Source organism: Nanorana parkeri, unplaced genomic scaffold (genome assembly GCF_000935625.1).
Source record: "Nanorana parkeri isolate BGI_ZX_2015 unplaced genomic scaffold, ASM93562v1 scaffold46, whole genome shotgun sequence".
Classification (NCBI taxonomy): Eukaryota; Metazoa; Chordata; class Amphibia; order Anura; family Dicroglossidae; genus Nanorana; species Nanorana parkeri.
Window position 1 is genome coordinate 1,847,178 of NW_017306314.1, and position 15,681 is coordinate 1,862,858.

Here is a 15,681-nt window from a genome sequence, read left to right on the forward strand (position 1 = left end):
TTAATCTGTATTGAAGTATCAGTACTTGTATCTGTGGGGACTTGGGCAAGTATCAGTACTTGTATCTGTGAGTACTTGGACAAGTATCAGTACTTGTATCTGTGAGGACTTGGATAAGTATCAGTACTTGTACTCGCAAAACTGGTATCGGTGCATCCCCTTATATATATTTATAAAAACAAAATCGTACATTAAAACAAAGATGTACAAATCCCAGGAGCTCCGTGTGCTCCTTACAAATGACAGCTGCTTCCTAACTTTTGAATTTTTCTCTAGTCTAGTCTTGGAGCTGGAAAAGTATCGGTACTTGTACCGAGTACTGTACTTGGTATCAGCGCATCCCTAGTATATACTCTGTAACCCTTTAAACTCCCAAACTTTGTTTTCCAATAATAAGTCCAGATCAAACAAATATACATTGCCCAGCAATGTATTTCGTTATATTTTTGACCAAGTGCTTACAGTCATTATGTTTCCAAACAGCAGTCTCCACTTCCCTCAGCTCAGCTTCCCTGAACTTCCTGTCTAGTACACGATAACAAGTGACAGAGCATTTTGCAGCAGTTGTCCATCTTCTAGCTTGGAGAAGGGTGGAGAGGGGATCAAGGATTGGATTGCACTGCTGTGTCTGTATGTTTGTGGAGACACACGCAGCTTACTATCACATACAAGGGTGGCTCCATTAGACCCTGCAAGGGAAAGGAGCCTCCCTAAAACAGGATGTCAGGACCAGTGCTCAGGGGACCAGCTGATTTTGCAGGAAACTAAAACTTTTAAAAATTAAGATGCATTATCAATTGTAAGTGATTTCATCCGAATTTGAAATAGCTTAAAGTGACATTAAAGTTAAATCCCCCCTCCCCCCATGCTGCTTTAAAGACTTACCTCATATGATGCCTCTTGATCGGAACATCTTCTTCCTTCCAGTCTTTTTCAGCAGTCCCTCTAGCGCTGGTGCCGGTGTCTGATCCAGCGCAGACTGCTGTCTCTTCCTGTCCCACGGAGTCTGTCCGGCGTGCACGGTCACGGCTGTGTGCATTGACTTACACAGTAGCTCTCCTCCTCTCCCCACCGGTGATCTCCACTGCGCATGCGCCCGCACAACCACTTGAGAAGCTGGATTCTGCAGCCGGAAGCGAGCGGCGGAGACAGAGATACATTTTTACCTACTTGGTAACTTTTTTACTTTCATGTTTTTGCATATATCTACTGCTTGCTAGCAGTAGATATATGTAAAACAAATTGAGACTTTAATGTCACTTTAACATCATTTAAGATAAACTGTTTTTTTTTTTTACACAATAAAAATAGATTATATAAAAAAAAACCCGATTTGCTCTGTTCGGTGGATAAATAGTAATCTAATTACTTAAACTAGCTAAATGTGGATAAATGTGATCTCTTTATCCAAGTTGTTTTTTGTTTTTTCATATCCTTGTTTTAAACATCTCTGTTTAAAGATATCAGAATGTCTTTTTTATGTTAAATCTAAACTTTTCATTGGTTGCTAAGGTTGCCTAATTTGGCACATGGCACATTGCCTTTTGCCATATTATTTGCCTTATTATCTCTTATTAGTCAAAGAAAAAAAAGGATACACATCTTTATAAACCTATACAAACTCATTATGGAGCATGCAGCTATTTTGCTATAGTCAAAGAAAGAAAAAAGCATAAACCTATATAAAGTCATCATGGAGCATAAAGTTATTTTACTATGTTCAATGAAAGAAAAAAAAAAAAAGGATAAACATCTTTATAAACCTATAAAAGTCATCATGGAGTATAAAGTAATTTTACTATAGTCAAAGAAAGAAAACAAAAAAAGGATAAACCTATAAAAAGGTATTAAGGAGTATGAAGTTATTTTACCATAATCAAAGAAAGAAAGGATGAACAAGTTTTTCAATCTATTATGGAATAGATTATAATTGGTTACAATGATATCTTAGAATACTTGAAACAAATCATTTTTAATTGTTGACAACAGACACAATTGTCATATTTTTGGATGTACATTCATAACTCAACCTACGTCATCAGCCTGGGAAGTCTATATAAGTAATATAGTGGCTTACCTGAGCTGCCTGTGACTCCTGAAAGGCTGTAAAACAAAGGAGGAAAAGTAGACTGTACTGAAATCCAGAGGTCATACTGACAAGTCTTCAGAGCAAAATGTAGTCAAGCTGGATATTAATAAAAGCAAGAGTGGCTCTTTCTTGAAGTCCCTTGCCTAAGTTTTCCTCTAGGAATTGTCTTTCATGTACACCCAAATATTCAAATGGGACAGTATAAGCACTAGTAATGCAGGATCACAACTGCATATTAATCATGCAGAAAGAGTCAGTAGCAATCCACACCGAGCCTGCTCCCAGAATACAGCAACTGTTGACACCTAAGTTACTGTTTGTACCTTACTGAGTCTCACTATATCCCTCCCACATTTTTTCTCTCTTCAGGGATATTCAGTAGGTGGAAAAAGACACCGCATGGAAAGAGTACCCAAAGCCTGACAATGCCAAAGCAAGTTTCTACTTCTCCTCTCTCATCCAGCATGAAAAAAAATGCCCTTGGAATTTAGTTCAGTCTTCTTGCATTTGAAGAGGAGAGACAGGATGTGTTCATTCATACAATCACACTCTCTGCTGAGCACAAACTATTTCATTTGAATGCAAGGAGCAGAAACAACTATTCCAGTGCGTTGTTATGCTGCATAGTTATGTAAGATGATGTCATTCAGAAGGCTGAAGAGCAATGGTAACAGACTAGAAACGGTTAAAGCTAAGGGAAGGTTTCTAGTAACTTTTTTTTGACAGACATTGTAGAGGCTGAGATTCTTGACTGAAGATCATTGAAGGCTGAAAAACATTCACTTGAACTTTTGAGCCAAGAAAAAAGGGATGACGACCCGGGTCCATAAGGCCTTCAGCTTTGAGTGGCTTTGGAATGCTACTTGAGAACACCCACTGTGCCTCAACTAAAGTTAGGGCATTATGGACGGTCCAGATGGCAATGGCTGGTCAGAAGAGATGGCTAAACTAATCTAATATTAAAGCATGAATACTTCTGAATAGCAGCTGGTGGATTTTGACTGGTCCATGAATCTGGTTATTGCATGATAGACAGGATCACCTCATCCTTGTTGCATCTGTTTCATTTTTTGGTATCCATATGTTATGCAGCCTTACATAGCAAAATGCATACTAAGATTTTTATCTACACACTTCAATAGGCTACTGGTTACTGGCCCAGCCCTGGCAGTGCAATTGTACTCATGTGCAGTGGTATTATTTTGAAAAACTATTATAAAGTGTCCCTCTTTCCCAATAGAAAGTTTGGAGGTATGAGTAAGTGGGGGCTTGGAATAGCAGCCTTGCACTGACCTTACTGCACGTCACTGCTTTGCAATAAATACCCAATCACGTGCAAGATAAAAATGTGATTAGATGATGGAAGTCAGATTATTCACTAAGCTAAGGGAAATTCCCTTGCAAAGTGAACAACCTATTTGCCTTTGGTAACCCAATCCCACTGTTTATTTTTCTCTCCCTTTGTCATTGTCCCCCTTTACTGTAACTTACAAAAGTGAGTGTGGGTGCTAGTATAAGGCAGTGGTGGGCAACTCTGGCCCTCCAGCTGTGCTTTATCTACAAATCCATACATATCTCTGCCTCTCGGACTCATGCCTGTAACTGTCAGTCTTGCAATGCCTCATGGGACTTGTAGTTCCTCAACAACTGGAGGGCTGGAGTTGCTTACCCCTGGTATAAGGGAACCCAGCCCCTTGGAATAATGGCCGTGTTGCATTTGCGCCTTGTTCCTATACCACTGCACTTGAGTCCACTAGCATTTCCTTGACCAGCAGCCATGTAGCCAGCAGCCAGCAGCCTATTGAAGTGTGTAGATAACAATCTTAGTATGCATTTTGCTATGTAAGACACAACATATGCATACCAAAAAATGCAACATACCAGGATGAGGTGATCCTATCTATTACAGCAATAGTATGATTACATAACCAGATTTATGGACTGGTCATAATCCACCAGCTGCAATTAAAAAGTCATGCTTTGATACACATTGACCAGTATTAACACAAAGGTTTCTGTCTTTCTGGGACCCCTAGTAACATAGTTTTATTGATCCTGCCAGTGAATCTTTAATTTTTCCATTTCCCTTAATAGACCAAGCTGTACAGTAAAAGTTGCAGTTACACAGGTCAGGAGAAACCGTATAACTTTACCAGGCATACGTTTCTACTGTACGGTCGCACGACTTTTGTCTTTCGAGCTGGTCGAAAACCAGCCGAGAATCGTACGATAGCATGATCGTGAGATAACTGCCGCAAGGGCCGGTGTGCACAAGCGCACACTGCCGGTTCAGCATTGTGGTCATCGGAAGCTCGCCCCTCAGCAGGGCAGGCTTGCGATTATCGCAAGTACAATCTGCCTGTCCAAGATGGGCAGATCGTATGTTTTTTTAATTACCTTACAACCATCACAAGACAAAAGTCTTGCAATGGTTGTAAGGTGTGTGGCCAGCTTTAGAGCGGAACTACACTCAGCTCCCATTGTTCCATTATTGGCTTCGACCTCTTCAGCCAGTCTTCTTCTGGGTTCGGAATCTTCAGCCATTTGATTGGTCTGGATGGCATGACATAACTCCTGCACATGCACACGAGAGCTTCTACATTCCCGCACTGAGGTGTGCTGAGAATGCACGCTGAGCTGTGCATACAGAACCAGAAGTGTGCTGCTTTTGTCAGGACTTTAAGCTGTGTGCAGGATTTTTTTACACTTTGCACATTCTAAAGAAGATTGCGACCAGGCAGGTAAGTCTGTATGAGACATAGTATGTTTTTTTATTTCAATAAAGAGCCTGCCCGCAATATTTTTTTTAAAATTAGGACCTGCTTTAAAGCAGAACTCTGGGAAAATAAAATCATAACCCTAGCAGTGGGGCTACCCCGGCACAGCAAGAGTTAAGATTTCATTTTCCTGAGTTCTGCTTTAAGTCACAACCTGAGACACAGTTACAAGGAGGAGTCATGAAATTTGAATATTTAAAAAAAAATACAATTTTTTCTTGACACACTAGAGTGGCAAAATGCTACTGTAAAGGGTTAGGCTATAGAGATAGCCTAACCCAGGCATAGGCAACCTCGGCACTCCCGCTGTGCTGAAACTACAAATCTCATAATTCCTCTGCCTATGGGAGTCCTGTTTGTGGCTTTTTGAGTCTTGCAAAGCCTCATAGGACTTGTAAATTTCTTATCACCTGGGGTGACAAGGTTGCCTATCCCTGGCCTAACCCCTTACTGTTCTAAGCAGCTATGAAAATAATAAATGCCATTTTTTTAAATATGTATATTTAATTGTTCCTCCTTGTACTTCTGTGTATAAATATGTGGGTATCAGAAACATTTTCAGAATTGCATAAAGCCAGAAAAAGGATCTAAGGCTCCTTTCAAATGGGCATTCCGATCAGGTCCACCTGTCAGTTTTTCAGGCGGAACTGATCAGAAGCCCAATGTTAGTCTATGGGCAGCCAGATCTAAATGGATGTGTGCCCGTTTACATCTGATTATCCCCAGCTCTGACAAAATCCAGAAAACCAAACAAAACAGATTTCCATTTTGGAGGGCCTGATCATGGCGGATCAGGGGTAATGCAATGTAAACTAACACATCCAACTCCCCATAGACCCACATAGGTCTGGTAATTTCAGCTTTTGACAACTGGATGGACAACTGGATGGACAGTAGTGACATCCGTTCCGAACTGCTCCAATCAGCAGGGGATTTGTGCACGGAACATGCCCATGTGAAAGGGGCATAAGGTATCCTGAAAGCTTACGTTAGGATCACTTAAAGTGACATTAAATCAATTTTTTCCCCTCCCCCCAATGTTAATGTTAGCACTTACTTTGAATGATGTCTCTTAATCCGATCTTCTTCTTCTTCTTCTTTCATGATGTTTTCATCTGTCCCTCCAGCGGTGCGGCGGCTCTCCGATCCAGCGCTGACTCCTCTGTCCTTGCTGGTACTTCCTGTCCCACGTTGTCTGCATGCGGGTGCACACGTCCATAGACTTACCTTGTGTCTCTCCTCGTCTCCCGGCCGAAAATCCGAACTGCGCATGCGCCCACCCCAAGATCCTTTGCGGCCGCCAGAGCAGTTTCAGATTTTCTGACGGAAGCGTGCGTCGAAGACGGGGTAAGTTTAAACCGCTGTTAAAGTGGGTTTTAAAAAAAACACAACTTTTTGCATATATCTACTGCTTGTTAGGAGTAGATATATGCAAAAAAAACAGAGGCTTTAGAAACCCTTTAAGTTATCCAATGAAGGGTATCGCTTAAACTCCAAACCTTCTGCATTAATCGATGGCTAACATGGTACAATAATGTTATACTTTGCTTAGAAAGAGAAAATCTGATTGATTTCTGGGGCAAACTAGAACAGTTTTACCACAAGTAGTACCAGCTTCTTAGAAAAAAAAAACATGGAAATTTAAGCTTAGCATCTGGATTCATCACATCTGTAATTTTTTTTCATGCTAAAAAATGAAGTTTTCATAAATTCCAGCACTAACCACAAAAATACAGACCAGAATCAACGAGTGGATCACCAGTTAACAAGCTTTGAATGCTTACTCTAATATTTCAAAATTTTAAGATTAAAAATATGGAAGGAAAAAATATGAAAGGATAGAAGAAAAAATAATGCTCCAAAAATGGTTGGGCCTGTAGTAGGAAATGGGCCTGTCTGTACTTGATCATGATTGCTGGTTTTTGTTTAGATAGAGTGTAAAGGGATTAGAACAACCATCAGCTTTTTATTGCTGTCCGTGCTCCGTTTTTACTCTCTCTAATTGTCAAAATCACCAATGTCAACAAGAATAAAAATGGGGGTGGATCCAAAATGTTGAGTTGCCAACAGAACACGAAAAGTGACACTTGTTGTAGCCTGATGAAGGGGACCCTGCGTGGCCCCGAAAGCGCTAGTTTTGGTGACATGACGTTACAATAAATGAACTCTTTGGCCTCTTTTCAGGACACAGATGCCTACCACCAGGCCATGATCACAACACCCCCCTGAGTCCTAGTGGGGACTGGAACACTACGCTCTCGACCCGCAACCTTGCTGCTTTTTACCTCTCCTGGCTCCTCTCCCCTGGGCTCTCTTCCCCCCCGCCTCTCCCTACCTGCCCTTCCTTTCTATCCTAACCCACACACCTCCACCCTAGTCTATCCCCATTGATACCATACATAAGCAAACTCTTGCTCTACATGTTACTAAGCGTCAGAAACTGCCAACCAACCGATGTTTGCTTCCCAATGCCAATTGTTCTTCTACCTGAGGCCGTGCTAGGCCCACACCAACTTCATACCCTAATACCTGATTTCCGACTGTATTGACCATGCTGTCTGCATTTCTCCGGTTACTGTTTCATTATAATACATAAGGTTATCATGGCCATATAACGCCTACTCTGCTGAACTGAGTAGCCTTCTTATGTTCGCAATACATGTAATGTGACAATTGTACCTTTCTACCCGCGATGTATATTGAAGATACCGTTATGTTGTTAAGACACTGTCTCCTTATGTCATTGTATCACTCCTATGTACAATAAAGCTGATTCTTGATTTAAAAAAAAAAAATGAACTCTTTGGACTGCAATATTGGTTGTGTGCTGGTGACATTTATTCATCGCTACCTCCTGGCTTTAGACACAGGTCTAGCATCTTCCTACCCACCCACCACTTTCATTGGAGACCCAGAGATGGTCAGCATGTGCTGCATGTTTAACATGACTGATTTACATCAAGCTTATTTTATTTTAAGATAATTCAAAAGATTATATGTTCCCTTTAGCAACTTAACAGTCATTCTGAGTATACTGGGAGCCTCCAATTCTTAGGCACTCTAACATTTTGACAATTTCTTGCTTTGTCTGAGGCTGACCCCTGCTGTTGGTCCATCACTCAAGCAGTCTTACCGGCCCATAGAAAGATGGAGGAGGAATTGTCAAAACATTTCTATTAGAGTGCCCCAGGATTCAGCACTTAAACTTTTAAAGGTATATGTTGTACCCTGGTGGCCAGATTATAAAGGTTAGGGAACTGATATTGTGTCAATTGCATTGACGTACAGTGGACCAAAAAAGTCATGCCCATTTTTTTATGGGAATGGCACATGTCAATACACCTACTTATAAATGCAGGATAATGCAGATGTATAGGTGTAGAGCCAGCCTTATCACTTAATGTCACTGAAAGTAACTAGTCAATTTATATGTGTGAGTGAATCTGTGCTTTGCATTACAATTAAAGCTGAACTCTAAGCAGATATAAAAGACATACATTAATGCAGCTCTGTAATGTTTCATACGTCATTAAATGTATCTTTAAATGCAAGCAGTGTAAGTACATACATTTCACCTGTTATCAGCCTCTTGCAGTCCCTGTACAGCAGGGCTCTAGTGTGAGAGGACCAACAGTACAAGGAGCCAATCAATTTATGTGCTAAGAAGCATGTTTAGGTTTCAGGCTGAACTCGATGGACTTGTGTCTTTTTTCAACCTAACTATGTAACTATGTTGACGGGAAGAGAAAGCAGAGTGAAAGATGATCCCCCATCACTGTGCAGCTTCCCCTTTCATTGTCCAGTCACAAGCTGGGGCGATTCCAGGATGACCTGGGATCAGAGGAAGTATGTTAAAATTTGCTGACCATCAGACTGAGGACATCTAGTGGCAGAAAAATTACTATGGGGAAAATCACTGGATTGAAGGTGAATATTGCAGAAAAAGATGGCTTTGGGTTTTTTTAAAATCTTTTATTGGGTTATTTCTTTTATCATGTTATGTTTGACTGGCATTCTGCTTTAATTATTGCCCTTCCCATCTGCACATTCTTATCTTCCTCTCACTCCCACACTTGAAAAAGTTAAAAACATTTTTAAACTGTTTTTATATGCTTGCTGATAGGGCTCTCAATGAAATCCTAAGATAGTAGGTTGGAGTCTTAAAAAAACCCCTGAAGTTGAGTAAAAAAAGAGCTAAACTACTGCTGACATAACAGGCCAATAGTGAGTCTTAGCATAAAGCTCAGCTCCTGACCTGCATCAAAATTAGAATACCAGACCACCCCGGGGTGCTGAATAAGATAACTGACCATGCAGTATTTACACAGAGTAGTTTCTTCCACTATGTCTAGGTGACCAACAGCACAATACTACTTTAAAGAGTAAAAGTGACTACATATTATCACTTCCATTAAAAAATCCCCCAAAAATGTTTTTCTACTTTCTTCATTTAAGAACAGCAGGTAGAGGTATGCAAATCAGTGACGTGCGCTACCTTCGCTTCCTGGTGAGGCATTCCCCAGCCCCGCCTCCAGCATGCCTAGCCCTGCCCCCAGGACACCAAAGCTCCACCCCATCCTGACAAAGCCCCAGCTAGTGTGAAGGAGGGAGGAAGAGAGGAGACAGGGAAGGAGCCTCCCTGTCCCTCACTTGCTCATCACTGCTAAGGCATTGAGATCGATGCCCTCACTGTTTTTTCTTTTTTTGATTGGACAGCTTGGACCAATGGCGCTTTGCCACTGGTCCAAACCATCCACAGAGCTCAAGCCTCTAACAAAGAGTAGAGGCTGTGACAGCTCTTGCCTCACTAGTTAGGTTACACAAGCAGTTGTGCCCACTGCTTTGTAACCCAGCTACTTGTCAAAAGCCGGATGCAGCGCTGCCTGTAATTAACAGGCAGCGCTTCATCCATGACAGGTTACACAGCGGGGAGGCTTTCTCTGCTGTGTAACCTGTTACAAGCCAATCTGAATGGAGAAAAAGCTGTCAGCTTCAGACTTGAAGCCGACAGCTTCTTCCTCCATAATACTAGGCGAGGCTCTGTCTCACCTGCCTCCCCTGACCGCACGTCCTCCCTGATATGCAAATACTTATTTCATGCTCCAACTATACATCTGCAGGATTATAGCGCACATACAGCCAGTTACAAAGCTGCAAACACTCTTCAAGCTTGTTTTCCATTATAGTTGCAAGTTATGGAGAGCTGTGGCAATAATTTAAAAACCCAACGGAACTTTCAGTTTAAATCCACTAACTAGATCTCGGGCACATCAAAACAAAACAGGTGTGCAAAGTCTTATCATTAATTTTATTCAGAAAGCCGAATCCTCAATAGAAAAGCCTGTCCCCTACTGCAGAGAAGGACTCTTGTTCTCTGTATGGAAGCAGTGGTCTCTCCGCAGAGGTCTGACACCCTCCCTACTGAGTCAGATCAGAGCTCTCTAATCATCATCAGGAAGATTACAAATAAGACATTAAACAAACACTTTTTGTTTTGATACACTTGGACTGTATTTAGCAGATTTAAACTGAAAGTTGGTCTTTAGTAGTTCCTTTTGTCCTTGAACTGCCTGGCTATCCTGTTTAAGGTCTCCAGTTTGAATCCATGTTCGGCCAGCACATTATCTGCATTGAATTTGCATGTTCTCACTGTGCTTGTTTGGGTTTCCTCCAGGTACTTCAGAGACATGCTGGAAGGTTAATAATTGGCTCCTGTCCAAAATGGCTTGTGAATCTGTGCACATGAGATAGGGACTTTAGATTGTAAGCTCCTTGAGGGCAAGAATGAAGCCCAGACAGAAATATTTCAACACCACTGTGCAAGTGTCCACGAATCCCCGACCGGCCGTTTTTTGCTGTTTTAAACTGTGAGTTTTCTATGTTTTTTTAAATAAACGTGTATACTTGCCACACCATGAGGAGTTTTTACTTTTATGATCCCACAAATGCTTGAGTGACAGGATACTGCCGGATAGAATACCTTGAATGTGGACGCATAGAATCATCTACACTGTCTATTTTCCACAAACAGTGGGGTGAGTGCGCACCCCAGAGGGGTATTCGTGGACACTTGCACAGTGGTGTTGAAATATTTCTGTCTGGGCTTCATTTTTTCATTTTTTTCTACTTTGGATTTTCCACATTATCATCACAATTGAACTTTATTTTGATGAACTTTATTTTGATGAATTATCACTGACTATTGTATAGGATTTGATTAAGTTGGCTGTTATATAGCTACACAGCGGATTTTATGAGGCACTTGTTTCCTTTTAATAATTAAGGATATTGCTATGTGAAGACACTAGGATCACCTAATATTGTTTGTATTTTTATTTGTTTAAACACAATTTTTTCATCTTTATATATCCCTGAAAAAGGGATTACACTTTACCCATTGTAGGGATTTTAGCACGTTAATAGATGTGTAACACATAAAACACCTACAGCGCTGCACACTCATTATTTCATTGTCGTTAAAAACTATAGCGCAGCAGCTTTAACACTTAACCCTTCCATAAGCGCAGATTTCACATTTTTCACATTCTTGAGGGCAAGGACTGATGTGAATGAATAGTATGTGAAGTGTGGCATAAATTAAATTTAAAGTCCCTATCTCATATGCACACATACTATAAGAGACAGGAGCCAAACACCTATAATCATTATTTATATATTTTATTTTGTCATTTATCCTTAAAATGTGCTACGAAATCCTTAGCATTTAGTACAATAATAAATAATAGCACATGGTTAAAAGTATAAGGTAACATACAAGAAAAAACAAACATTGCCTGACCAATCAATAAAATGCATTTTTTTTGTTTTATAAATGCTTTGGCGCCATCTACTGTCTGAGAAAACTCTAGTTATGGGTGACTCTTCCCAATATAAAAGGCAGAGTATAAAATAAATAAAATAGGGCTGTGGAAATTAAAGATTAATTTCTCGATTAATCATTAATCTTTTTAGTGACGTCACCGGATCGCTGACGGGACTGTCCGTGACGTCACCGGACTCCTCCCCCCTTCGTTAGCCGACGGAGCCACTTGGGCCGGTGAGTTTGCCCAAGAAACTTTCTGCATGAGCACCAGCCAAGGCATTGGCCTATACACATACAGCACAGCAATGAAGTAATAAAATGAACTAGGATCACACTAATCGAGCACGTTATTATCAAGCCATATTGAGTGGGGCATGTGAGATTAATAACGTGCTGGATTAGTTTGATCCTAGTTCATTTTATTACTTCATTGCTGTGCTGTATGTGTATAGGCCAATGTAGTTGGATCTGTATGTGCGTTATAATTAATAAAAATTAATCGATTTTAAAAAATGCGATTAATCGAACACGAAAATTTTAATCATTACCAGCCCTATAAATAAATGATCAAAAAGTCTAAAATTACTTAATTCAATCCACCCGAGTCTAACATCCTCAATCTTTGGATCCAAAAGGACCCGAGATTACACAACCTCATGAGTCTGTTAAACTCATTTGAATGTAGAACCTGTAGGCTTAGTGCAACAGTCAGTTCTGAAAATATTTTGTAATGGTATATTGGCAAAGTGATGTGAAACATTATGCTGTTGGTACCTGACCAAAATGTTATGTCACTGTTTGGATTTTGCCTTAAAATTGTTATCATATGGTTCATATATTGGAGTTAAAATGATGTATTATGTATTTATAACGTAAACATTATTCATATCCACAACATCGGAGAGAATGAGCGGGCCAAGAACTGCCTTGAGAATTCAACAAAATGGTAGACACTGAATTTCATACAGATGTACCAAATAGAAACAATGGGGTGTATTTATAAAACATTTGCAGAGCTATTTATCCTGCGAAACTGCATGTGCATTCGTTCTGTGTGAATGGGGCAGAATTTTAGGTTATTGGGCTGTGTGTGAACCTAATAACATATTGGTTATGGATGGAAGGGAATGAGGTTTGTGTACTGGTAAACGGATAAAAGCAGTCTCTCCCCATGCATCACTTCCTGTGTTTGCCGGAGTCTGAGACATAAATTTACTACTTTGTGTACAGTTTCTACTCTTCCATGTCACTTTGTTTATGCAGTAACTTCAGGAAAGAGAAGTAATAAGAATATGGCTAGCCATGAACTCATAACTCATATTTAACCCAAATGTGTACTGTACATGCATAAGTAAAAAACTTTTTATAACCATGGTCAAAAATCTGTGAATTTTCGGTTATGCTGAGTGTAAATACTTTGTCTCAATGTACATCAAGAAAGTTGAAGGCTGAAGTTTAATCTGCTCGTTTTCCCTTCCTTGGTTCCTCTACCCCCACCCACCCCCATCTTTAGCATGCTAATAAAAAATTTAAATATGAACATTTTCCTATTTATGAAATACTTTATTTTAGACCCAGTGGCATCATCACTAGGTCTTTGTGCTTCTCTGAGCTCATGAACTTCAACTTTAATAAGACCAGGGCCCATCAAATTCTTCCAAAACCTTTAATGTTCCAAAAGAAAGCAAACATACAAACAAAATGAATAAAAATAATCAAACAATACAAGTATGGGAATACAAATTATGTATTTAAAATGTATTGAAAAGGGAGTAACCAATGATGAGGTTAGCCACTTAATTCATTGGTGTCAATAGGATATTGGCCCCATGAGAGAAAATCATCCCAAATCATTGGTGTTAGTGGGATAGCGAAGCCCAGGAAAAAAACAGTAATTCAAATAATTGCTTTTAGCGTTATAGTGGTCCCCAAATCAATGGTGATAGTGATCCCACTTAAATTATCTTAGGCAACAGGAATGGAAGCTTTCATTTTGCAAATGTGCGTTCAGTAACAACACTTCCCTTAGGCCTTGTGGTACCTTGGCCTGAATATAATATGCCAGTATACTAGTATAGAATTTCTCTTAGTCACACTTTAAAAAGCATAACCAAAAGATCACATTGCAGTGTGGAGAATGTAAATAATCATGTCTATAATGTAATGCTTATCGTCCGAACGAACACCAGTGCAGCCGTGTTTTTTTTTTTCTTGGGACTTTTATAAAATGATGGTACAATTTATAAAAAGAATCTTATTGAAATAAAAGTTGACTTGTATTACTAACAGAACGTCTAAGGACTAGAATTTCCAAAACAATGCAGGCAGATTATAGCTGTTAGTAGGGGCCAGCAAACTACTGTACATAAAAAAATTACAACACCCTGCCTCAGTAGACTCTCAAGAGCCCATAGCTCTGATAAAAGCATTGGGCTGACTGGTGGGAGGAATTATGGAAATAGCAAAACACCTTCATGGGTAGATATCAGTCTGGAGTAGTGGAAGTTTATAAGCATATTATTTGCATTGCAGACCGCCCTAGGTAACACCCACGTGATGCTGAACCTCGATGGCTGAAACCAATGCATGCAAGGGGTGGGCCAGTAAAGGAAGTGAAGAAAATGAGGAGGCTCTATCAGACCTGGTGTAGCTTCTAATACATTCTGAACTTAGTGTGCAGTGAAATCAGAGTAAGCAATTTCAGTACAGGAGAGGAGCCTGTACTGTACTACTGTGCAAGACTGAAGGGAAAACTGAAGTTCATCTTAAAGTCAAAACTCTCTATATGTTAGTTACTGACCGAAATGCACAAAAGCCAGGAAAATAGCATTTTCAGAAGGATAGAGGCGCAATGGCAGCCCCCTTCCTAATCTGAATAGAGGCCCTGACTTAGGCAAGATCTTTTCAAAATGAACCTTGCCTCTCTACCTTTACTAGAAGTCAACTATGCATTTGTTTGACTGATGAAAGAACCTTATATGGTTCCGAAACATTGCTTCTCATTGTGATTCCATGTTGATTCAAAGTCAAAGATGGATCGATAAAGTAGAAACTGGTGTGCTGGCAACTGCTCCTCCTTCTTTCACATTTTAAAGTAGAACACATATGGAAAATATATAGGCTTTATTACTTTTTGAGGCACTGTTGTTTCTAACCTAATTTAATGCATACTTGTTTAAGGACAGAGACTCAAAATATAGAAGTCAGGCAACTATCATTTTTTAAATGAGCACAGCAACAGCAGCCTAGGTCATTATTTTTTTTTTAAGTACAGATTTTCCTTAGCCATTGTGAAATATGCACAGACCTTGCAACAATCTTGTCTATGCTTTTTTTTCTGAATATAGACAATCTAAATTTATGCTTAAACTGTACAGATACTCCTCACTTAACGACCGAGTTCCGTTCCTAAGACTAGGTTGTTAAGCAAATTGGTCTGTAAGCGAGGAACTGTATACAGGTGAAACTCGAATAATTAGAATATCGTGCAAAAGTAATTGCAGTAAGTGCTGCAAAAGGGGCCCAAACCAAGTACTGAGTACATATGCATGCTTGTACTTTTCAGAGGTCTTATATTGTTCTATGTACAATCCTTGTTTTATTGATTGCATGTAATAATCTACTTTTTTGAGGTTGTGGATTTGGGGTTCTTGGGGTTTTCATGAGCTGTAAGCCATAATCATCACAATTATGACAAATCACGGCTTGAACTATCTTGCTTTGCATGTAATGAGTCTATCTCATATATTAGTTTCACCTTTTAAGTTGCATTAGTGAAATAAATGAACTTTACACGATATTCTAATTATTCGAGTTTCACCTGTACAATATGTACATTACAATATTCTGAAGAAAGAAAAAAGGTCAAAAAGAAACTCCAACTTAGTTTTTATTTGCATTACTTCTACATACAATATTGCAATGAATTACAGAACGCTTCAGTACCGTTCGTTGTCACACTGCAGTCTGGGCCTGAGAAAGATCCAGGGCTG

General features: G+C 39.8%; 1 protein-coding gene across 1 annotated transcript in view; it reads right to left on the reverse strand.

The window, feature by feature from the left end:
• Window positions 1-2,546, reverse strand: part of FBLN7 (fibulin 7) — a 75,320-nt gene extending 72,774 nt beyond the window's left edge. Inside the window, exon 1 of the mRNA XM_018573021.1 lies at window positions 2,078-2,546. Within this exon, the coding sequence (XP_018428523.1) occupies window positions 2,078-2,152 (75 nt within the window). The 5' untranslated portion in view covers window positions 2,153-2,546. The remainder of the gene's footprint in view (window positions 1-2,077) is intronic.
• Between the last annotated feature and the right edge of the window lie 13,135 nt (window positions 2,547-15,681).